Source organism: Rhinolophus ferrumequinum, chromosome 20, assembly GCF_004115265.2.
Source record: "Rhinolophus ferrumequinum isolate MPI-CBG mRhiFer1 chromosome 20, mRhiFer1_v1.p, whole genome shotgun sequence".
NCBI lineage: Eukaryota > Metazoa > Chordata > Mammalia > Chiroptera > Rhinolophidae > Rhinolophus > Rhinolophus ferrumequinum.
In genome coordinates this window covers 50,975,208-51,000,546 of record NC_046303.1, presented here as the reverse complement: position 1 = coordinate 51,000,546, position 25,339 = coordinate 50,975,208, and the positions used below count along the sequence as shown (strand labels likewise).

General features: G+C 37.7%; 1 protein-coding gene across 1 annotated transcript; it reads right to left on the bottom strand.

Moving 5' to 3' along the window:
• Nucleotides 1-1,694: 1,694 nt before the first annotated feature.
• DLD (dihydrolipoamide dehydrogenase) lies at nucleotides 1,695-24,333 on the bottom strand. Its single transcript, XM_033088140.1, has 14 exons — nucleotides 24,197-24,333; nucleotides 22,602-22,680; nucleotides 15,991-16,070; nucleotides 15,431-15,499; nucleotides 14,788-14,857; nucleotides 12,959-13,059; nucleotides 12,505-12,648; nucleotides 11,959-12,060; nucleotides 5,341-5,531; nucleotides 4,591-4,761; nucleotides 4,085-4,274; nucleotides 3,522-3,659; nucleotides 2,562-2,651; nucleotides 1,695-2,469 (listed from the first exon to the last, which is right to left on the bottom strand). The coding sequence occupies exons 1-14, from the start codon at nucleotides 24,233-24,235 to the stop codon at nucleotides 2,404-2,406; spliced, it is 1,530 nt and encodes a 509-aa protein (XP_032944031.1). The 5' UTR covers nucleotides 24,236-24,333; the 3' UTR covers nucleotides 1,695-2,403.
• Nucleotides 24,334-25,339: the final 1,006 nt, after the last annotated feature.

The following is a 25,339-nucleotide window of genomic DNA, read 5'->3' as shown; positions in this document are numbered from 1 at the left end:
ACTAATCAGCTTAATGAACTTAATGAACTTTGCCCTACCTTTCACAAGCCAGGGAAATATTAAGAATTTAGTTAAGTGAACATTTAAAATTTGTTTTATGCCTAGGAATTCATTCCCACCCAGGTAAATCTGCCTTCTCGTATTGAATGGGAACCTTAAAGTAGGGTATTCAAATAATACCCTGAAGTATTATTTTGTGTCTCTACAGCTGGGACTTCATATTGTATTTCACTATTCCCTAATTAGAAACGTTTTCCCTAAAGTAGGGGACACGTTTCACGTTTAAATAAACTAGCACTTCACATAATACTGGGATTTCAGAATTTAAAAAGATACAGAGCTCCTTTCCAATACTGGCAAACGGCACATTCAGACCAACCTTCCTGCTGATAACAATCGCAAACTCTAAACAAAATGATTTCCCCCTAAACATCCTGGAGAATAATCAGAAGCAGGCAGAAAGTAGAAGGGAGTTCACACTCAAGCAAGATCTCACTGGGCGTAATTCCCATTCTTAACGTTCACCTGAGGGGAGAGCCCAGTAAGAGGCAACTTGGGCAGGAGCCGTTTCATTTACTGGTTAAGAAACTGGAGGAGTTTGGAACAATTACAGCAACTGAAATATGAGGGAGGGAAACCCCAGAAAAGAGAGGCAAAGAGGAGAGGGCCCCCCAAATTCTGCGTAATACTCTGCCCAATCTCTGGTTGACCAGTGAACTACACATGGGGGGTGGGGGGAACGGCAGTGCAGGTAAAGCTAAACTGAGCAGAGGTTTCAGCTGCTGCCCCCCAACAAAGATGACAGTTTGGAGTTGGAAATCAGCCAAGTTTACTGCCTACTAAAACAAAAACTATTTTTCAGAGATATGTAACACAATCAAGTTTTTACAATGTATCATTCATAATGACTACGATATTAGGTTGTTGCAAAAGTAACTGTAGTTTAAAAGGTTAAAAAAAATCACAAAAATCGCAATTACTTCTGCACCAACCTAATACAATCCAGGACCACTGGACATATTAAGAAAAAGGAAAATGTGACCTATAAATGCAATTAAAACCTGAAGATGATTATACTAAAAATTTTCCTTTCAGTTATGATCAACTGATGGTATCTATTCCATACGGCTTTCTGATAAATTACATGCTCCAAACTTTCCTTAAGACTGGTTTAACCTTTAAATTGCAATCAAGTTATTCTCTAGTTAGCATATTTCTAGTACTTTAAGATAGTTTATTTTCCTCTTCAAATTTATAATATTCCAGATTTGAGAACTACTTAATCTGAAATGATTCTTAAATTTAACTATATGCAAAAAACTATCTGTCATTTAACACTTTAAGTATTTCAAGAAATGGCCATCTTAAATATTTATCAATAAATACAATTTTATAGCACTCTTTAAAGGAGCAGTCATTTACCCGAACAAGAACAAAATGGAAATGTACACAGGAAAAGACAGATTAAAGATTCCTTTTACAGTCTTTCTCCAAAAGTATATGTTAAACATTTAGTAAGATCACTACAACAGGTGAACGGGTAATGACCTTTTAAGTAACTTAATACTGTCCTACAATGTGGGGAAAAGATACATTCAGACTTACAAGAGCAATAAAAGTAATAAAAATACACACAAGACGCATCATAAAAGAATTCGGACCATCTTGATAATCCACTTAGAATAACCAGTGAATGGACATTTAAGAAATGTTTATTTTCAGATCTTCATTTCCTACTGTAATACATTTGAGTCAGCACTGAATATTTGAATTTTGTAGCTATACCTATACCTCCTTAATTTGGTTCATTTTATACTCCAGACTATAAACCTCAATGGTACCTTAAAAATCTAAACAAATTCTACTGCTAAACTACAAGAATTTGGGGATTAAATAAAACAAGTGAGAGACCATCAGTTTTTATTTACATGAGTTTAGTTTACACATATTTTAATCTTACTCTAATGACTGACTTGTTTCCAATATGAAAACCAAGTTTAAAAGAACTTGATCACCTTGCTTCAAATACAGCTGTTCACATATCATACTCCAGTTCCATCCATGTAGTAAATCCAACTTTACTGTACCAGAAAAAAAGCTACTTAACATAAATTCAGTGAAGCTGAACTTTTCACAAACAGCATGGAAATATGCGTTGAAGAAAAACTTCCAGGATGCTACTATAAGTAGCTTTTTTTCTTGGGAATAGTAATGTACTGAAATAAAATATATTTAAAATATAGATGAGATTATTCCATTCAGTCCAAACCTATTAGACACCTTCCAAAAGTTTCATAATTCAGTCCTAGAAATTCTGTGAGCTGTGAGCATTTCCTGTCCAGAAATGTGACCTCTACAAAAGCTCCCAGAAAATTTCAGAAAAAATATATGTAATCTTCTAATTTAAAAGTTGATTGGTTTGCCAAATGATGCGGCCAGGTTTGCTTCTCTAAAAGCTTCTGATAAGGTCTGCAAGGGAAGAAATTTAAAATTAAAAACCAAATATTTGTGGGTCAAAAGAAAATTTAGGTAGCAATTAATTCTGTTACGTTAATAGTTACCGGATGCGCATGACAGACTCTAGCTATATCTTCACAGGATGCCCCATATTCCAATGCAAGAGCAGCTTCATTTACCATTTCACCAGCACCCTTTAAAATAATAAACCAAGAAGTAATTTTGTCTCCATGGCAAAAACAACTACACACTAATGGGACAGATTAGTTGTAAGAGCCATTAACTAACCGCCTCTATTCAGGAAACACTTGGCAGAAATGGTGGCATGGAAGTTAAGAACTTGGATGGCCTGGATTCAAATCCTACCACTGACCATCTCAGCCACTCAGAGACTGTGCTTGATTCCATTTATTCTTCTCAAAAATGGGAATAGCAATGCCAACCTCACAGAGTAAACACTCAAATGTTCTATTATCATCACTGTATGGTAGATACCTAGGGGGAAGGCGTGCTGCAGATTCAGTGGTAGAAAAGGCTTCTCTTAGAAAGTAACATTTGAAGTGGCCTGAGTAACTTAGGAGCCGCTCATGCAGAGATCTGGAAGCAGAGCGATCTAAACAAAGGCTACAACTACAAGCACAAAGGTTCTAAAGTGGGAAAAAGTCTGGCCTGTAACAAAATTGAGAGAAGGCCCATGAGGCAGGGAATTACTTAATAAAAGGGAGGAGTGGAAAGAGATGAGGTCAGAAAGGTAGGCAGGCCTCGATTTAGAGGGGAAATGTATGTAAATCTGCAGTTGCAAAGAACCACTGGAGAGTTTTAAGCAGGCACATGGTGCATATTTTAAAGGGACAATCATAGCTGTGGTGTGGAAAGTAGGTGACGTGGGCAAGATGAGAGTGCTGCTGGTACTTAGCTAGAAATGATGTACAAAGAGGCCACATTCAAACTCTACTAGTAAATAATCACCTCAGAATGTAAACACCAGGTGGTTTTAAATTAATCTACTAAATAGCAATGCTTTCCAGAAATCCTAATGGGGTTTCTGGTTTTACAGTACTCACTGGTCCTAGAATATGTGCTCCCAATACTCTGTCCGTTGATTTCTGCCCAAGAATCTTCACCATGCCATCCGTGTCAGCATTTGTCTTAGCTCTGCTGTTAGCAGCAAATGGGAATTTCCCAATTTTGTACTCAATACCCTGTGAGACAGAAAATAAGAACCTACATAAACTCTGAAAAACTTCATTTGCCATGACTGAAATCATCTACCATTGGTTCAGAAAATAAATCCCAAAAAGGTAATTCTTCACAGAACATACAGAAGGAAAGACCAAAAGGGTTGTTAATGAAATATATTTTGGGTACAAACACAAGCAAATGCAAATTTCGCTCTGTGTATATTTCAAAGCCAAAAAGAAAAGCTCTGGAATTACTAGTTTTTTAATACAGGCAAGTGAATGATTTCCTTTATAATATTACAAAGGAAAAAATACATACACTAAACTATAATGCTCCACATAGTTATTGCAATGCATTAATGCAATAATAATAAAACAATTCTCAGCTCCCAGTGTCATTAACTCAGCTCACACACTGGAGTAAAACTACCCTCGTCCAGGATTACCTCTTCTTTCAACTGCTCTTCTGACTTGCCGACCCAGGCCACTTCCGGGTGCGTGTAGATCACCGACGGCACACAGTTGTAGTCAATGTGCACGGCGCCGCCGGCCATGCCTTCCACACAGATGATGCCCTCATCCTCCGCTTTGTGAGCCAGCATGGGGCCCGCAACCACGTCGCCAATAGCATAGATACTGCCACAGAGATCGAGAGAAACACAGTAAACCTCGGAAACCACGACTTCCCCTTCAGTGTTGCCATGGTAACAAAATTATAAATTGCTAGTTATGAAGTCACAAGAAAATACATTAAACACAGCGCTTCAAATATCTGAGTTTGGGTTCTAATAATCTTTGGGTAATGAAAAAATTCAATTAATTATTTTTGCTTTAACATATTATAAATTTACTAATCTTCCCCAAAGCCAATACATTTTTTAAGCATAACAAAAGTCTTATTTTCAAAAGAGCATCTGATATAAACTTTAAAATTATTGAAAATACCACTTACTTTGGAATTTTAGTTTGGAATCTGGTATTGACTGGAATTCTACCTCTAGGATCTAGGTCAATGCCAAGGTCTTCTAGTCCCAAATTCTGAGTAAAAGGTCGTCGGCCAATGCAAACCAAGAGTACATCACAAGTGATAATTTCAGCTTTCCCACCAGAAGCAGCTTCAATACTAGACAATGAACAGTGTATAACTGTTAAACACACAGCTACATAAATAGCTGACAGACTTGGACATTTAAGACCAGACATTTCTCAAGTGCTAATGACATTCTAACAGTGAAGTTTATTTTATTATAAATATAACATAAACATAAGGGTCGGGCAAAGAAAACATGTACATATTCTCTAGAGATCTAGCATTAAAGTCACAAAAACAGGCAGTATAACATGGATTAAGAACACAGGTCTTAGAGACAGAAAGATTCAAATTCAAGTGGTGGCTCTGCCACTCACTGGCTGTGTGACCTTCAGTAAGTTACTTCATTAAGTTATAAGTGTTTAATAAGTAGAGTGCCAAGCACATAGTAAGCAATGTAGTTAATATTATTATTACAGATTTCCCCATATATATCTGTCTAAAAACATTGAATTCATTTTATGGAATGTTGGGAGTTTAATTTTTCTGAATATATACTATGAAAAAGTACATTACAGTGATAACACTGGATTAATTTCTCCAGCAAAAATTGAAGGTTTTTCTTAAATAAAAACAGACAAGGATATTATAAAACAAATGTAGCATACTTACGAAACATCAATTTTTCCATCTGACTTCTTGGTAGCACCAGTAACTTTTGTACTCAATTTAAATTTAAATCCTTGTTTTTGAAGGATGCGTTGAAAGCTTTTAGATATCTCCATATCAATTCCAACTCCCCCAACATGACCCAAAAACTCAACTGCTGTCACATCTGCACCAAGTCTTTGCCAAACTGAACCCTGAAAATAACAATTTTTAAAAAATGATTAAAAATAAAGGCTTCTATAGCAACTTGTTTACTGAATTAAATAATTTATTGTAAGATATTTTCTTTTGTTAATATGTTCCTATTAGGAGCTCTGAGGTTTAAAATTAACACCATGGCAAACATATAACTTCATATATTTATCCACTCATTGATTCAACGTTTACTGAGCACCTACTATGTACAGGCACCATTTCAGATGCAAGGCATGCATCTGTGAACAAAACACTGCCCTCAGGAACCTTCTATCCTAGTAGAGGAGACAGACAAGTAAATGAAGAGGATGGTCAAGTGCTATGAGAAAAATAAAGCAGGAAGTAGAGCCAGGACTACCGAAAGGAAAAGAATGACAACTTTAAATACCATGGCTGGGGAAGGCCTCACAGGTAGTGACATCTGCACAAAGACTGGAAGAGAGGGAATGAATCCCACAGTTAACTGGTCCAGGAAGAGAGGAACAAGTGGGAAGGAAGGTCCTGAGGGGGAAGAAGTGGCCTCTTGTTGCTACTAATTACTGATGTTTGCAAAATATTAAACTGGCTTCTAATTTTATTTTCTCAACAGAGAAATGTTTACTTTTCCATTCAAATTGTAATTTAAACTGAATGCTGGGTTTTTAACAATATTTTAACAACTATAACTTCTGAATACTTATATGTGAAATAGGCAAGAGGACATAAGTAACAAGCATAAGCAAAAGTTAACGCAAAATTAACCTAAATATAAAACACAAAACTATAAAACTTCTAGAACATAAGAATCTTCGTGACCTTGAGTGATGCAAAGATTTCTTAGCTACAATACCAAAAGCAAAATATAAGACACAAAAAGGAAAAAAATGTATAAATTAAACTGAATCAAAATTAACAACTTCTCTTCAAACAATAATACTAAGAACACAAAAAGAAAGTGACGTCAGCATATGGAGTGAGAAGATCTCTTGGTTTCTTTCCTTTAAAGTGACAAGTTAGACAACTATAATTCAACAAAGGATTCCCTGCTCAACACACAAACATGTCTGAGAGATGCACGCATTGAGACATCTGAAGGTGGATGTATCGGACAGCACAGAAGGCGGGCTGGGAAAAAAGACAGAGAACGGGAACACAGTCCAACATCTGCTGCAACCCCAGCTGACACAGTAGTGGGGAAAGAGTATGGCTACAGCCCTAACATGGCAGCCAGGGGGTCCAGAAGGCCAGAAGCAACATTCTGGCTTAGATGGCCAGCACCCATTGCAGTTAAACATGGTGATAAGGGCGGAAATGCAGCACAGCAGTGTGGCAGCAGTGGACTAGCAGCCACCATTACCATCAAAGCAAAACAGCAGATTCGCAAACCTGCCTCGCCCCACACACCCGTCCCCTACCTGTCACAGTGGAACTCGGAAGAGCAGCAGACACCTCAGACAGCAGTGTGGCTGGCAGCCTCTGGTTACAAGGAGCCAGTGCTGGGAACTCACAGGCCCGGAGCCCCATCACCAGCCACATCCTATCATGGGGAGGGTACCCTAACACCCAGGTGACCCAGAAACAGAGGGACACCCAACTCCACGGGGAATGCAGGGCATTTTGCTAGACTGAGACTACTCCGACCCGCTGAGATCTCGGAGGTGGCAGTAGTGCAGGTAAGAGAAAATAAAAACTTGCACTATAGCACCACCTACTGGAGAAAAGAAAGCCCTCTACTTAACCTGCTGAATTGTTAAGAGCAAAACAATACCTAGGAGAGTTCACTACCTCAGATCCTCAGGTAGAAAAACAGTCCATCAGGTACTATGAATACCCAAGGTAAGTAACAAAGTAGCTCAGAAAGAAAATGAAAAGTCTCTAGAAACCAAACTCCAAGACATGGAAGTCTGTGATGTAAATGACAGAGAATTCAAGATTGCAGTTATGAAAAAACTCAATGATACGCAAGAAAACACAGAAAGGCACTTCAGTAAGCGCAGAAATAAAATCAATGAACAAAAGGAGTAATTAACCAAAGAGATGAAACTATAAAAAAGAACCAAACAGGAAATCTGGAGCTGAAGAACTCAATAAATGAGGTGAAAATGGATTAGAGAGCATCAGAAACAGAACATACCAGATGGAAGACAGAAATAGTGAGCTCGAAGACAAAAATCTAGAAATGACTCAGGTGGAAGGAGAGAAGTGAGAGTTAAAAAAAAAGAAAGAAAGAAAATGAGGGGCGGCCCGCTGTCTCCGTGGTTAGAGCACAGTGCTCATAACACCAAGGTCACCGTTTCAATTCCTACATGGGCCAGTGAGCTGTGCCCTCCACAACTGGACTGAAAACAACGATTTGACATGGAGCTGATGTGTCCTGGAAAAACACACAGTTCCCCAAAGAAAAAAAAGAAAATGAAAGAACACTATGAAAACTATGACTCCACTTGAAAGAGAAACATATGAATAATGGGTATTCCAGAAGAAGAAAGGACAAAGGGAACAGAGAGCATATTCAAACAAATAATGAGGACTTCCCAAACCTATGTGAAGAGCTAGACTCACAAATTCAAGAAGCTAACAAAACAACCTAAGTATCTCAAAGCAAAAGGACCTTCTCCAAGACACATTATATCAAAACTATCAAAAGTTAATGACAAAGAAAGAATTCTCAAGGCAGCCAGGGGGGGGAAAAAAACAACACTGCAACCTACAAAGGAAACCACATTAGATTATTATTGGATTTTTCACCACAAACCTTACAAGCCAGGAGAGAGTGGAATGAAATATTCAAAATATTGAAAGAAACACCCAGTGAAGAATAATATACCCAGCAGTTATCCTTTAGATATGGAGAAGTAAAGCTATCCCAGACAAACAAAAGCTGAGGGAATTTACCACCACAAGACCTGCATTGTAAGAAAAGTTTAAGCTCTTCTACCTGAAACCAAAAGACAATAGTGTAAAAACTTTGAGTAAAATCACAGACAGAAGCAGGAAATTGCAACTCCCTTTCAGAACAGGGTATTGATTATTTAATTATTTAATTATTACATAAAGATTAAAGGAAAGAAAACAAAAAAAGACTAGAACTTCGCAATTTGGAAACGAACACACAGAAAAAGGGATAACATCTGACAACAAAAACATGAAAGAAGAGGGAGAAAAGAACTGAACTTGCAGCACAGGTGAATGAAAATAAGATATAGTCAGAAGGAAAAAGACTACTCTATGTACAAAACTTTTTTTTGTACATAAACCTAATGATAACCACAAAATAAAAATCTAGAGCTGAGACAGGTAACATTAAAAAACAGGAAACTGAAAAAAAAAAATCACAGAAGGCATTCATATTATAAATATTTAGACGCAAGAAGCAAGGATGAGGCTGCAAATAGTATTTATAAGCTGTTGGGTAACTGAGATAAGAATGAAAAGAATATTCTCTGGAAAGAAGAAAACAGTCTGAGATAGAACCCTAAGACAGACTCTATTGTAACACTAACAATTTGAGGGAAGGCTGAGAAAGGGGAACCTGCATACGAGATAGAGAAGTCAGCCCAAAGGACAGACAGAAAACCGACAAAAGTATGGAATCAGACAAGTGAGTGTCAAAGACAAAAGAAATCAGCAATGCTGACTGTTAACGAAATAAAGCAGTGCAAAAAACAATCCACTGGACTAGCTAATAATAAATTCATTCATGTCCTGTCAACTGCGGTTTGATGGCGCATGAAGCCATGAACTGAGGAGTGAGTGGGAATTGATGAAAGAGTGTGGACAACTCTTCCAAGGAGTTTGGTTGTGAAAAGGTGAGAGGGAAGTTGGTAACTGAAGGTGGAAGTAGGATCAAGACAAGGCTTATTTCCGTGTAACGGCCTGTGTCTATGAGTGGAAATGCATCTGAGCATGCGTGAATGGCACATAGATGCCCAGAGACAGGCATGTTTCAATGTAAATGAGAAGGAAGCAAAAGTAGGGGAGAGGTGAAGACTAAAAAACACAAAAATAAAAATCACAAAGCCAAGTCCCTGAAGAGGCAGAAGATGTACTACCAAGCAGAGGTGAAGGGCACCGTCTTAGGAAAAGCAGCCTTTCCAGTTACAGGAGAGAAGAGCAAGAGAACAAGTGTAACAACAGGTGAAAATACTTTCCAATCTGGGGCACCAAGTTGAGGGAGTTTTCCTCTGATGGTTTCTCTTACATGTGATATTTAGAAGACAAGGTCATCTGCAGGCAGCAGAAGACAGTGTACTGGCAGAGATCTGAGAAAAGTGGGAAATGAAAGAGCCACTGCAGACACCAGGAGAGTGTACCAGCCAGGGTGACACTGGGACTGTCGGCAAGGCTGAGGTTCCTGTTGAGATTTGTGACCAAGAATTCACATGGGCATTAATCTGCAGGGTGCGTGTGGTCAATAGCCTGCATACGGCATAAAAAAGGCAGACAGCTGAATTCAGCCAGGACCGGAGTTTTGCCAAGCAGGTATGACAGCAAAGCAAGGGATTCAAGACCACCCATCAGAGAGTGGTTAAAGTGATGGACTATGAAATCTAAGCTGATCTGGAAAGCAGTCAAGACAGGAAAGGGCAGACAGCAAAAAACAAAGAGGGAGCTATGACTAGAAAACCTGATTAAGTTAAAGAGCCTGTTTACTGAGTAAGAGAGGAAAGGAGATTGTGGTTAGAGAATAAAGTATCTGAATTTGTGATTTCAGAAGTAGAGCACTTCTTGGTGATTACAAGGTAAAGCAGCCCTGAGAAAGGATAACTAAAATAGAGGGAAGAGAGGTCACTGGGAATATAGGAAAGCTGCCAGATGGACAAGGAAGTACATGGCAGGCAGAAGGTATGAAATACCATAGTATTTACAGAATTGCAAAGTTTGAAATTTCTCATACAGTAAGGTAAGAGGGAATGACATGAAGATGGAGAGGAAGGGAAGAGCCAGATCATGTCAGTCATGGTCTTTACTGAAATGCAATTGGCTTAGAATGAGAGCTGCCTTCTGAAAGGCTGAAGGGCATGAAGGACTCTCAGATCTAAATAGCTGAAGGGCTGTCAAGATTTTTTAAAAATTAGTCCATTTCTAGGGATCAGAAATTGTGGAAGATACAGGAAAACAGATTTCAAAATAAAAGAGAATGTTCTAATAACTATATAAATAGACTGTCTTGAATACTCTTTACTACTAGAAGTATTTAAGCAAAACTCAATGCCCATTCATTTATTTTAGTGTTTACTTCCCTTGCTTCAAAATAAATGAATGGGATTATATCAAACTAAAAAGCTTCTGCACAGCAAAAGAAGCCATCAACAAAATAAAGAGGCAACCAATGGAATGGGAGAAGACATTTGCAAACAACACCTCCAATAAGGGCCTAATATCCAAAATATATAAGGAACTCATACAACTCAACAGCAACAACAAAAAACAATCCAATTGAAAAATGGGCAGAGGACCTGAATAGATATTTCTCCAAAGAGGATATACAGATGGCCAAAGACAAAAATAGATGCTCAGCATCACTAATCAGCAGAGAAATGTCGATAAAAACCACAATGAGATATCACCTCACCCCAGTTAGAATGGCTATCATCAACAAGACAAATAGTAACAAGTGTTGGAGAGGGTGTGGAGAAATAGGAACCCTCATACACTGTTGGTGGGAATGCAGACTGGTGCAGCCGCTATGGAAGGCAGTGTGGAGGTTCCTCAAAAAATTACAAATAGAATTACCACATGACCCAGCAATCGCTCTCCTGGGTATCTACCCAAAAAATCTGAAAACATTTATCCATAAAGATATACATGCTCCAATGTTCATCGCAGCTTTATTTATTTATTTACGGTGGCCAAGACACGGAAACAACCAAAGTGTCCTTTGATAAATTCGATAAAGAAGATGTGGTATATATAACACAATGGAATACTACTCTGCCATAAGAAAAGATGAAATAGTGCCATTTGCAACCACATGGATGGATCTTGAGATTATTATGCTAAGCGAAATAAGTCATATAGAAAAAGTCAAGAACCGTATCACTTCACTGACATGTGGGATATAAAACTGAAAGCAACAAAGGAACAAGACAAACAAAGAAACCAAAACTCATAGACACAGACAACAGTTTAGTGGTTACCAAAGGATAAGGGGGGAGGGGTGGTAGATGATGGTAAACTGGGTCAAGCATATGGTGATGAAAGGAGAACTGACTGGGTGGTGAACACACAATGTGATATATAGATGATGTATTACAGAATTGTACACCTGAAACCTATGTAATTTTACTAACCATTGTCACCTGAATAAACTTAAATTTAAAAAAAAAAGAACAAACAAAACTTAATATCAATCTGCCTATAACATTATACAAAGAATCAAATGGGGACCGATAAGTCAAATGGAACCCCGCAGAGGTAGTAAGAGACAGAAGAGACATCACTTACCAATTCTACACCTATTACTCCTGCACCAATGACAACCATCTTTTCTGGAACTTTTTTTAAAGATAAAGCACCTGTAGATGACACTACTGTATCTTCATCAATCTATAATAATAATTAAAAAAACACAATCAAAATTATTTGAAAGGATCTACTGATTTATAAACTATGATATCACTTAGCATAGTCATTAATAATACTAAGTCATTTATTTGCTTTGAGGTATCTGTAACTTTTATCCATACACTCAATTTTATCAAATCCCATTAAAAATGCTCATTTAAATTTTTATCATTTAGCATTTCAAAACAAAATGGTCAATTTTAACTTCACGTTCAATTAAAATATATCTTAAATGTCAAGTGTTCTATTTCTGGTCAAAATCACTGCAGAATAAAGACAGGCAACTTCCCGAAGCTGAATGACTGTCAACATGTAGTATTTCAGTCAGAAAATCTCTCATTCAAAGTTCATAAACAGCAGGAAGACAGTAGTTCATAAATGTATTTCTAAAGAAAGGTTTTGACAGTTGTAAAAAGCATAAAATACCGTGATTCCAGGAAAAGGAGTAACTTCTGAACCTGTAGCAATAAGAATGTTCTTTGTATCGATAAGTTGAGTGCTGCCATCAGCTTTTGTAGCGGTGACCTGGTTTTTGCCAGTTATCTTTCCATATCCATTTACATGAACAACCTTTATAAAGCAATATTTATAAGTTCGTATAGTTTAAAATAATTTTTTGATAAACAAACATGATTAATAGGAAAAAACTATGCTATTAAATAATTTATCCAATACAAAATGCCCTTACTTAATAATGCTACATATGTAGCAGCAAAAAAATTGAATCTACTTCAGGTTAGCATACTGTTTTAATCAAATAAATATCCCCCAGCATCCAAGTTCTAATAACATCACTCTAACATCACTCTAACATCACTCTAAAGCTATGTTTAATGTGTCTATACAATCAAGCAATAATCTGAACATTAAACACACGGACCTTATTTTGTTTGAATAAGTGGGCAATTCCACCTGTTAAAGCTTTTACTGCAGTACTCTTCTGCTCCATCATCTTCTCTAAATTCAAGCGAACTTCAGACACTGTAATTTATTAAATAAATCTTTAGTACTTAGCTAAATTCTTGAAGCAATGCATGGTATTTTTCACTAATCAAGGTCTGGAAAATTACTGCCTAATGCTTACAGAACTGTACATAAGGCAATATTAACATTTTTAAATTTAATAACTGATACAAGATTCCTAGCGGGCAAAAGGCCAACAATATCACATCACAGTAACATAACCTATCAAACACTATAAAAAATCCACCTCTGGGGAAAATGCAGTCCGAAATAAAACATGACATCCCACTGTAACAACATATTCTCCGAACACCTTATGATGATAAGCCTAGAAGAGATTTAAGTAGAAACGGCAAAGTAAAACACAACCTGAAATTTTAAATAAAAGGAAACCCTAAATTTCATGAAAACAAAAATTAGTAAAAATACATGAGAAAATTTCAAATACAGATGCTTAAGAACTTACTGAACTAGATTTTAATCATTCGTTTACCTCAGAAGAGAACTCTGAAGCAACAATATAAGATAAAGAAGCTCAACTCATAGAACTTCAGAAGAAAGGATACTTTACATATCAGCACATGCAACCAACACATATCCCAGAGATGAGGAAGCAAAGACCCTGAGAGCTCTGGTTTACCTCAAGCAAGAGCGAGAACATGAAGCTCTGCCTGCAATGCAGGTCTCTTGACTAACCCTGTCTCTTCTTTCCTTAGTGGATAAGGAAAGTGGGCTTTGATTCTATTTTTCATCTAGTTTAACACAGTATTTGCTTTAGTGTATATATATCACCTGTACTCCCACTAGACTGCCTACACTATAGCCCATTCTTTCAGATACCTACCGTGTTTCCCCGAAAATAAGACCTAGCCGGACAATCAGCTCTAACGCATCTTTTGGAGCAATAATTAATATAAGACCCGGTTTTATTTTACTGTAAAACTTGTTCTTCCTCTGCCCTCACTAAACATGTATTACACTCATCAAGACCGGGTCTAATATAATATAAAATATAATATAATATAAAATATATTGCTGGGTCTTATGTAACAATATAATATAAGACCGGGTCTTATATTAATTTTTGCTCCAAAAGACGCATTAGAGCTGATTGTCCAGCTAGGTCTTATTTTCGGGGAAACATGGTACTGCTACAAAGAAACAAATGAAGGAAAATACAGCTCCCAAGGTGTGTTTAAGCCCTCCTTAGAACAGACTACCCTTCTGGATATATTTGTCAACAACAATAATTGGAGAGAAAGGATGAAAACAGCCCAAAAAGAACGGCAGGAGACAAGACATATCAAACTAAACTGTTAGGAAAAGTCCTTTTCCCACCATGCCGCATTCCTCCCTCTCTCCTCTGCTCTTTCCACTACCAACACTTTAGGCAGACTTTCTTTCCTTCATCATTACCTGCCCACAGCAGTCAGGAATCCATCAGCAACCCCCCACCCCCAGCCATCCCCAGGTTGCAGGAAAATAAAACTGACTACACACACACACACACACACACACACACACACACGCACACGCACACACACGCACACAAGTTGACAAAGGAACAGAAGATGTCACGGTAGAAATCTGGGTTATGCCTTCTTTCTTAAGTAAATCTCTACATTTTTAAGATCTTGTTCTTCCTCTGCCCTCACTAAACATGTATTACACTCATCAAGACGCACGGAAGTCTTAAAAAAGTCAAGTATGGCTGGTAACATCACTAAACATGGAAAGTATACTTACTTTCAATTCCCCTAGATGCAAAATCTTTTCCATGGGCCATGTGGTAATAATGAGAGTTATTTAATAAAGCCTAAAGAAAATAAGACAAAATTATCAAATGTTCAAAAGCAGACTATATACAACCAAAAAACACTTAGGAAACGACATTCTGTACATGGAACAGTACATAGGACTATACCAATTCAGTTTCTGCTCTTACGTAATTAATCTAAGACAAACAATAATGACATAAAAAACATTCAACAAGAAAGAATGAAAAACAAAACATCTTTACTTTTTTAAGTACACACTTCAGGGTGGCAAGTGAAAAAGGCAGTCATGTTTACTAAATACATAAAGTACCTAAAAGAATTTACTACCTATTATCTGTTTCATTGGTAAAGGAAAGCCAAAGAGAAAAAAATGTAACAGCAGAGTCTGGTTGAATGAAAAGGCTACTAGGCATTCTGAAACAAGGAAGCTCTTTCAGGAATGTGTGGTGTACTGGTGACACCACTTTAGGTTTCCCAAAGGAAAAACGTGTTTATCATACCTAGGTTGTTTTAATTTTTAATAACTATATGTCTAATATTCTAGTCTCAATACATCCTTCTAGTTGGTGGCCAATGAAAACACCTCTGCACTGTACAAAATGTATGCTCACCTTAGAAGGAATACAACCAACATTCAAGCATGTCCCACCAAGTGTTTCGTTTTTCTCAACGCAGACTGTCTATAACCAAAGAAAACATTAACTGCATATAACTGGCAATGTTTCAATTCACTAAAATTCTAAGTGCATCTTAGTTCTTCTACAAAACAAGCTACTCAAGCTGTGTTTGTGAAAATGAAATATAGCTCTTTATAATTTATCATTTGAATACCAAATTCAGGCTAACCCAAAAGTGAATTAAGAGATATTTTTGTTTGTTTAATATTACCAAATACATGCTAAAAGCTCTATTTCTGCATCTTCCAAAGTGTGATCAGAAGCCAAAATGAAAAGTATTGGAGGAGAGGAAAAATAATGACTTCACTTTCCATTTTATGAGACTACTACAACTAAATGAACCAACCCTCTCTTCATTAGTCTCAGGCTTAAATATAATTTACAGAATTAAGAAATTATTTACTGTTATTATCTAACTACAAAGTATTTTGTGAATATGATCAACTCTTCCCAAATAAAAATGAATCAACATCGAGTTTTAGTCTAAATCTTACCTTGAAGCCTAACTGGGCAGCTTTAATAGCAGCAACATATCCTCCGGGACCAGAACCTATCACTGTCAGATCAGCATCAACTATGATAAAAGCAGATGGATGTAAAACAGTAAATTGCTTAATAATGACCAAAAACAGTACATTTAAAAAAAAAAAACTGGTATTTTAAACCTGCAAGAAAATACTTGGTGTTCTTTGATGTAACTGAAAATGGCAGATTTTTATGTTTCATTTTCTATCTGTTCATTATGGGATATGGAAATACAACTGAATTATGTATCCACTGACCTTGCTAAATTCTACACAATTTTATTTAATGTTAACAGACAGGCATTTCATGACACTGGAATACATTGCTATATAAAGGAAAGAGCCTGGGCTTTGGAATCTGACATACCTGGCTTTAAAGCTCAGCTCTGACACTTATTAGCTGTGTGACCAACTGAGTCATTTTTTTCTGTAATATAGAAACAATAACACTGCTTTAAATAATTGATGTTAGAATTAAATAAGGCAATTTTGTGTAATATCTTAGTAACTGTCAATAAATTTAAGAGTGATCACCCCTTTCGGTTGTTAACTTCTGACACATTCGGGGGGCGGGGGGATCAGCTTCCCCGTAACACATGGGAGATATGTTTTGAACTTTATTGGACTATTGATAAATTTTGCATAGTTCAAGATAACAAGCTAAACCTATTCTGGATATTTATCATATAAAGATAAAAAATTAAAAATTAACTGATTAGCAGCCTTAGGAATATAATAAGTACAATACAAATATACAAAGTAAGTCCAATTATTCCAATTCTCAATCCAATTTCAAATAAAGCAACAATGACTATTAAGAGTTAGGAGACTCTCCCTTCTCCTCCCCCTCCACTTTCCTTACAACCCCAATTACTCTAGCATTTAGGCCGTTTTTAACACACTCTCACATATATTATCATGTTTGAGTCTCAGAGCTTATGAGGAAGGTAAAGATGGCACATATCTGACACTTCACCAAGAAGAAGAAACACAAGGTTCAGAGAGGTCAATTAACTCGCCCTAGATCATCTCGCAAGTGAGCAGCAGAGACAAAATTAAGCTTTCTGTCTCTAGTTCCAGTGGTCTTTCCATTATTCAACACCATTCCTTTCCTCAGGTTCAACTATCATAAACTAAAATCCCCAAGAACAATACTACAGCTTTATAATTGCCAGCTTCCTGACTTTAGGTTGAGTAATTTGACTTACTTCATATTCAGTTTCTTCATCTGCAAAATAAATACCACAAAACATCTACCTCTTAGGGTCATAATACAGAATAAAATAATTTATGTAAACAGCTTAGTATAGTACTTGGAACATACATAAGTATTCCCTACAAATATGACAATTTTAATTTCTTATTATCCCCTCCACCACGAAACACACAATCCCTAAGGGACAGGAGTGCGAATATCATTCAAAAATCCTTTGCTGGCCTTGAACAGAATCACAGAACCCGTGTTGGAAGATAACGAAGAAGTTATCCAACCCAGTTACCCACAAAAATCTAAGAATTCTTTCTACTAAATAAATTACTAATTCTCTTAGGTTATTATCAGATGATACCTAGAATTACTCAACACATGAACAAAATGTGGCTAGTCCAATACATGAAAAAGTATTGCTTCAATTTTTACTGATCCATTTGTGCTTTTTGGCCACACTGCTTGGTTCATTGATTCATGTTCAGAATTAAATATATAATAAAATGTATTTCTAGTTTCAAATCTTGAACCAAATAATAACCTAAACAATATCCTTCAATTTGGGTTCTAAATTTTAATTTCACAGTAATGGAAATAAAAGCTACAAAAACTAGTTTCTTTGCTGAATTTTTAACATCTTTTCTAATTATAATACATAGGTTTAATAAATTTAAACACAGAAACGCTAAAAAACTTGGGTTTTATTTCCCAGTTCACTATGTGACCTTAGAATTTTTTTAAACTATAGAAAATGTCAAAAACTCAAAACAATTCACTTCTCACTGAAGACACTAGATGTACCATTCCATCAGCTTACCACTAAAGTGCTAAGAAGCACAAAAACGAAAGGAAAATAGAAAAGTCTTTCAAGATTTGTCAAATGACAATATAGGAGGAGGTCATAATCCAATGAAAAACCTTCAAAAATAAGCCAGTATTTAAGAGAAATATAATGATGTCTGCAATTTACTTTGAAATACACCAAAAAAGTAAGATGAATTGATGGACAGATAAATAGACGGACAGATATGTGATAATGTAAGCACTGGAAAATGTTAGTGGAAGAATCTATGGATGTTCACAGTAAAATTCCTACAACTTTTCCAATGTTTGCAATTTTTCATAATAAAATGTTTGGAAAACCAAACTAGCTAGCTTTCACCTATATCAAAGGTGCATGAAATGAAAGTTTACAACACACGATTCTGATTCACCATCTCCTTGTCAAGAAGCATTTCTCAGTTTGGTTTCCATATATAGTTTAAAAACTCAGGATACAGAAATGTAGTTAAACGAAATATATTAATCTAAGGAATACATGATGGAAAATTTTACAAAATTAGCATCAGCCTTTAAGAATGAAAAGAAAACTGAAAAGTATATACAAATTGATAGCATGAAAGACAATTAAGTTAGCAAAAAATGGCAAGAGACCGTTGGATAGTAACCTGCATTTCAGGTAGCGGTGAAATATCAGAAGAAAGCTGCCACATTAATACTTTTAAAATTATTGGGGACAATGAGAGGTGAAGGACTTAAAAAACACAGCAGCTAATGTTATGAAATGAACTGAAAGAGAAAAAGCAGGAAAAAGTGCTCTACAAATTATTCTACAAATGCTACTTATATCATTCTGAGGAAAATAAACATAGTACAATATAAAGGATACCAGTGAAATAAAGGTGTCAAGTTACAAATAAAGTATAATCACCAACAACAAGAAGTATCTTAAGAAGTCAGTCTGCAATAATATCTATCATTTGGGTAATCTGGTATGTGCCAGGCAGTAAGCTAAATGCTTCATGTAGTTTTAGTTAGGCCTCATTACATTTCTTTTACATAGTTATTACTTCCATTAAACAGGGAGAAAATAAGGCTGAGAGTAACTAAATAAGTTGCATAAGGTTGCACAACTAGTGAGTGATCTAGCCAGGATTCAAACCAGGTTCTTTTCTTTAGATTCAGAAGCCTATGCTCCTATACCACCCAATATGTTCTCGTGCCTTCCAAAACACTCAGATCCCATAATCTGCTGGGCTATCAAGAAATCCAACTAAAAGGACGAGAAGCTCCTTAATTTTCAGAATGAAATCAATAAATATTTATCAATGCCTACCCTATGAGGAAAATATCACTACCTCCAATAACCTTATGCTATAATTAGGGAAAATAGGCACGCATTAAAATGCAGATAAATCAAAATTATTTTTTTAATAAAAGAAATAGGGGAAAAGATGTCATAAAGCAGTAGCTATTCATTATGAAATTCACTAAATGAGCATAACGCTACCTGTAAGGTTTGTGTGTTGTTCTGTTGGGGGGAGGCTGTTTTTAAATTATCACTGCCCTTAATCTTCAGTCCACTTCAGTGGCCTTCTTTCACATACTTGTCACCACCCAAAACTGCTCTGCCTCTAAAATCCTGAATTCTAATACTTCACTTTGTAATCATAACCATACAACCTCCTAGTCCATAGGAAGGAGAAATACAGTAAAAAAAAAAAAAAGGATTTGAAGTAAAACAAATCTGAATTCAAATATGAGCTTCACCACCTGAAAGTCTTGGGCAAATTATGTAACCTCTCCAAGCTCTGATGTAACATAGGGATAATAGTGACAGTACTACCTACACCCTAGGGTTGCGAGGTCAGAGGTAATGAATGCCAAGACCCTGGGCGGACGCCAGGCGCATATTAGGCACTCAATAAATGTTTCTTCCCTTGTCAGATCCACCTCCCAACTTTAGTCTTGCAGCCTCCAATCTCATTCCCACCCTCCATAACCCTACACACTGCCATTCCAGTGTTACCCCCTGCTAAAACCCCATTCAGACCTTATTCTCCCACTCTTCATTGGTTTCCCTGTCTCTTATTGGATAAAGTCCAAGTTCCTAAACAAATATGTTCAGTAACTATTTCTCCAGCCTCATTTCCCACCACATTCTGCTTATCCACTAATACCATGCAGTTTAAGCCTCAGCAATAGTGAATTACTGTCAGCTTACACCCACAGAACTACACTGGTCTACCTATGTGCATTCTGTTCCACCTGCCTAGAAGTAAATCCTGACAACACGCATTTCACATTATAGACACTACTCTAAGCTCTTTGGCTACCAATAAATAGCATAGGCCTGGTTCTTATAATCTAATAAGAGAGAAAGAAAAAGAATTGCAATAAAAACTCCAATCTGCAACCAGAAGGATCTTTAAAAACAAACCTAATCATACTATACCCCTGCTTACAACATGTCAGTGACTTGCAACTACCCTTAAAATAAAGAGTTAGGGTCTTCCATAATCTGGAGAAGTCAACTCACCATCTTGAACACATTTCAGTCAAATCGGCCCTTTTCAAGCTTCTCAAATGCACTACGCTCCTCACATCATAATACTGACATGCGATACCTTCTAACTGGAATACTTCCTTCCATACCCACTACGACCACTCCAACCCTTTTCAGTTACCAAAATCAGTTCTTTAGGAAAGAATTTGTGAACATTCCCAATACGTAGATTTCACAGCTCCCTTAGCCTGTGGAGTCCTTATCACAATTATAATGAATCGTTTGTTGGATGTTTGTCTTCCCCAAATGGACCGTAAACTCTATAAAAGCTGCATCTGTCGTCTTGTTCCCTGCTGTACCCCAGCAACTAGCCCAACAACTAGCACAGAGTAGATATTCCGTATTTGTTGAACTAATGAATAAATAAGTACTGAGTACCTACTGTGCCATTTTCAATGCTAAACAATAGGTCACAGTCCTTGCCATTAAATAAATACTTCAGATGAATATAAATATGTAAAAATGCTTATTATTTCATCCAACCAGACTTAATACACTGTATCTACGTGGGTACTAAAGGATCTAAAATTTACTCAACATTAAGGGATCACGAAACTGTTTGATTCATGAGTGCTCAGTTACCCTCGTTCCATTAAACCTAAGTTCCTGCTCCAGACTGCCGGGCAAATAGCAGGCCCTGAACAACTTTGTTGAATGATTCTAAGAGCGTAGAATCGGCCACGAAAACTCTGTAAGTGCATGCTCTGGAAATGAAAATCTATTATTTCTCCTGTTGTGTGAGTTTAGAATGCGTAACATTCCCATTTAAGAAAAGGGACAAAAGGTGTAAGCCACTTACATCTCAAAACAACTGAAAGGAAAAAGAAAGGAAAAAAAAGGGACAACTTTTTCCCCCACCATCAAATTAGTATTTTTTAAAGGATTTCTTGACCTGTTCAAAGCTAGGATAAATCACTCACTGTTGGTTATCGACGACGGAATCCTCCCCCTACTCTTTCTTCTAGGAATAAAATTTCCAAAATGATAATAGTTTGACAATAGTTAAAGATACAGGATAAAAGTATTTCACAGAATACAAGGAGACTGACGGTCACAGTTCCCCCCAGCTGATGGTTTGTACAATGAAGCTTTACGACATGATGTGCAAATTCACTTATAATCATATGGGTGATTCCAGTAAATGACAAAACAAGTAATTTCAAATAATCAATGTCCTTGGTACTGAGAGGCCAACATACCTTACTACAAGCCCATTAATTTCCTATTTTAAGTACTTTAAAAAATAAAAAAATAATAAAATATATCTATATATATGTATCATTTATAGACATGTCAAAAATATAAAAAAGTATGAATATCCATAATCCATAGCTTCCTTTCAGGGCACATCCTTCTAGTCTTTGAAATGTGCCTTTGATCAATAAGGCACAAAAAATCAAGATTTTTATTCAGCATATGAAAAAAGTCATCTCACCATTCTAAACAGCAACAAACAAAACAACAAACAACAATCTGACCAGTGGACAGAACTAACTTTTGAAATGTAAATATATAAAATCACCCCCCTGCTCAAAACCCTTCAGTGGTTTTCCATCACACAAACTCCCTGGCCTGGCTTACAAACCCCTCCATGACCTGCTCTCCGCCTGGTCTCTGATTTTGCATTCTATGGGTCTCTGCTCCAGCCACACCAGCCTTCACCTACACTCACAAGCCAATTCTCACCTCAGACCCTTCTCACTGTTATTTCCTTCTGCCTGAAATAACCGTCTCACTCCCTCACTTCACTCAGGCCCAGGCTCAGACACCATCTCCTCAGCAAAGCCCTGACACCTTATCTAAAATAGCGTCTTTTCCTCCCAATCAGCAACTTTAATTTTCAATCACTTCCCAAAATTCTTACTGTTACTTGTGTGTTGTTTGTCTGTTCTGAAACCAGACTGTAAGTTCCATAAGAACAGGACTCTGCCTTGTTCACGTCCTGGAACACACCAGGTGCTCAATGAACATTTAAGTGGATAAATACATGAACAATTTTGAGGGAAAACTGTTTTATTAAGTACTCACTTGGTTGATCTGCGTAAGTTCTCAGTGGCACTGCAGAAACTCCCTGGAGGCCATGAGCTATTCGATTGAAATGGCCTCTCTGGAAAAGGGAAAAAAAAAAAATATCCTTGTTATGTAAAAAAAAGAGTTACTGAAGTTCAATGAAAACAGGATATGGGGCAAATATATCAGGCACTGATTATTAATGTTATATTCCATTGCCACCCAGACGTTACATATCAATTTCTCCTCTTTGATAACAATAGTTATTTAAAGTTTTCAGCTTCAGTTTGCCACAGTATCTTTTTATTATGCATATTCAAACATCTCATATTTAATAAAATTGTTATTCAATGGTGTTTTTATTAAGGTTTCAGAAAGCACGGCTAATTTTTAGTACCAGGGATCATTTTAATGTCATAATTAACGTGGTCCAAGTTCTAACTTAAGTACTTGAATAACCTACATTAATCCTTTTACTTGTAATTATTATTTCCTAACTCAAATCGACCATGTACAATCTATGAAGATGTTCCTGAATCATCAACCAGGAGCAGAAAATTAGACGCAGTGATTTAGAAAAATTAAGTGATGTACACACGAAGTAATGTATTCACATTCAAGAACGACTACAGTTTTACAAACTGCATCACAATCTCCACAACAATCTCTAAACAGGAGTGACTACTATTTCCTAGAATAGTGAGGCACAAAGAAACAAAACAAATAGCTCCTATCACAGCAGGCAAATGGAAGGCAGTGACCAAACCTACACGCATCTAGTAACGTTCTCTATTCCCAGGGAACTCTTGCACCTGAGGTCAGGACAGTAGACCAAAGAGAGGAAGACTCAATGTCAGTGCTGAGTTTCAGTCTCTGCTCTGGCCCTCACTAAAAGTATGACTTCGGGCATATTACAGTAACTTTCGGGAACACAGGCTACTCATCTTCCCAACAAAGGAGTCTGATGGCTGTATTATCTGTAGGGTCTCCATCAATACGGTACTCAGCCACGAGGCCACATATATACTACCTGGCTGTATTTGGGATGCGGATGAAAAGGGAATTCTGTCCTGACAATAACTGCTGCAGTTAAAAATAAGCCCCTGGGCGGGCAGGCAATGAACACTAGCTGAAAGCTGCAAACACCAAAGGGACCTTTGAGGAATTCCTGGGGCTGCGTGTCGGGGCTGCCGGCGTCCGGGTCTTTCACGCAGTGCCCTCAAGGTTACCTGCCCACTGCAGAAAGTCAGGCCACTCCGGGGCCGGAGGTAGGAAAAGGTAGAAGGTATGAAGGTATTGCCCAGGGGGCAAGGGCAATTTCTCCTTCCTCCTCCCAGGTGGAGGCCTTTGTGTGACCGCATGCCCCTCGGCCCTCGCCTGCGCGTGGAGAGTGACTGCTGGCCGTCACACAACCGGAGGGGCCTGCCTCTCCACAGACCGGGCCTTGGCCTCCCTTCGGCGTCCCGGACTGAGCGGGGTCAGGGGCGGAGCCGCGGTTGGTCCCAGCCAGGCAGCCGCCTCTCCCACCCCACCAGCTAGGCTGCGTCTCGGACCCCGTCAGCTGGCCTCTCTGTGCCTCTGGCTCAGCACGGCCCCATCCAGTCGGCCCTCACCTTGGCCAAGGAACAGGATACACGACTCCAGCTCTGCATTTTGCCGCTGAACTTTCTTTTCCGCCAATGCTTTCACCTCCCCCAAACGCCTCCGCGGCCTCCACAAGGTCTCCCCGCCCTGCGCATGCACAAGCGCAGCTTACGTCATGGGTCGGAAGCAGCGCGATTGGCCAATGCGGTCCGGACCCACCCTTAGGGGCCTTCCTGTCAGGCTCGGCGTCGTACACTGTCGTAAAGAGCGTAGTGCTTTCTGGCAGCGGGGAGTTAAGGGACCATTTTAGGGAGAGGTAAAACAGTGTCAGGAGTTGCAATGTGATCTGCTACTTGAAGACGAAGTCAATAAACGAGACTATCCGTTGCTTAATGCACGTTACAGAAAGTATAAAGCTTGACAAGTTCTTGATTGCGCTAGGCCAAGGAATCTCAGCGCTTTCCAGGAATTATCTCACTTCATCCTTACAACAAAATGACGGATTTTGAGTATTTCCACTTCTTGGATGAGAACCTGAGAGTTTAAACAGTACCCCCAAAGTCGCACAAGGAAAAGATGACTGCAGCCTTGAAGTCGAAGCCTTTGATCTTAACTACTGCTTTATAACCTCTCCCCTGAAATCAAATGCCATATAAGGGCTGGGGCCACAGTCTGGCATCGCCAGCATCTTGCTCTAAGTAAGTAAGCAAACTGACAATATGTAGAGAACTCACTGTCTCCTACCTCCTCAGTTGGGAGACACATTTCCCTGGTAGAGCAAATGGCTGGGATGTAGATGAGAATTTAGGTTTTCATAAGAGACAATGAAAAACACTGTCTTCAAGATTTACCAAAGATCTAAGGTCTGATGCTTGCTTTGTAATAACTAGTGTGGATAAAACTTAATTCTGTATTTCTGGAAAGGTTACTTCCCAGGCACTGTGCTGGGCTCTGTGGGTTTAAACACTAGCTCAAAATTACTCCTTACCTAACTATGCTCAGTTAGGTAAGAAGAAGGGAAGAAGATAGGAATGATATTTAGTTTGTTAAAGAGGCTGCTGGTTGTCATCCAATATCCATTCTCTTCTTTATATAGCATTTTGTCCACCTTCACCATTTTCATGGCTTTAGCACCTGCCTACATACACCGATAACTCCTAGATCCTTATCTC

Bases quoted from the DNA above. Each gene is read 5' to 3' on its own strand.
- DLD (XM_033088140.1), bottom strand. From the start codon at position 24,235: ATGCAGAGCTGGAGTCGTGTATCCTGTTCCTTGGCCAAG. The intron at 22,681-24,196 runs GTGAGGGCCGAC...TCCCTTTTCCAG, and splicing joins TATCCTGTTCCTTGGCCAAG to AGAGGCCATTTCAATCGAAT. The intron at 14,858-15,430 runs GTGAGCATACAT...TATTTTCTTTAG, and splicing joins TTGGTTGTATTCCTTCTAAG to GCTTTATTAAATAACTCTCA.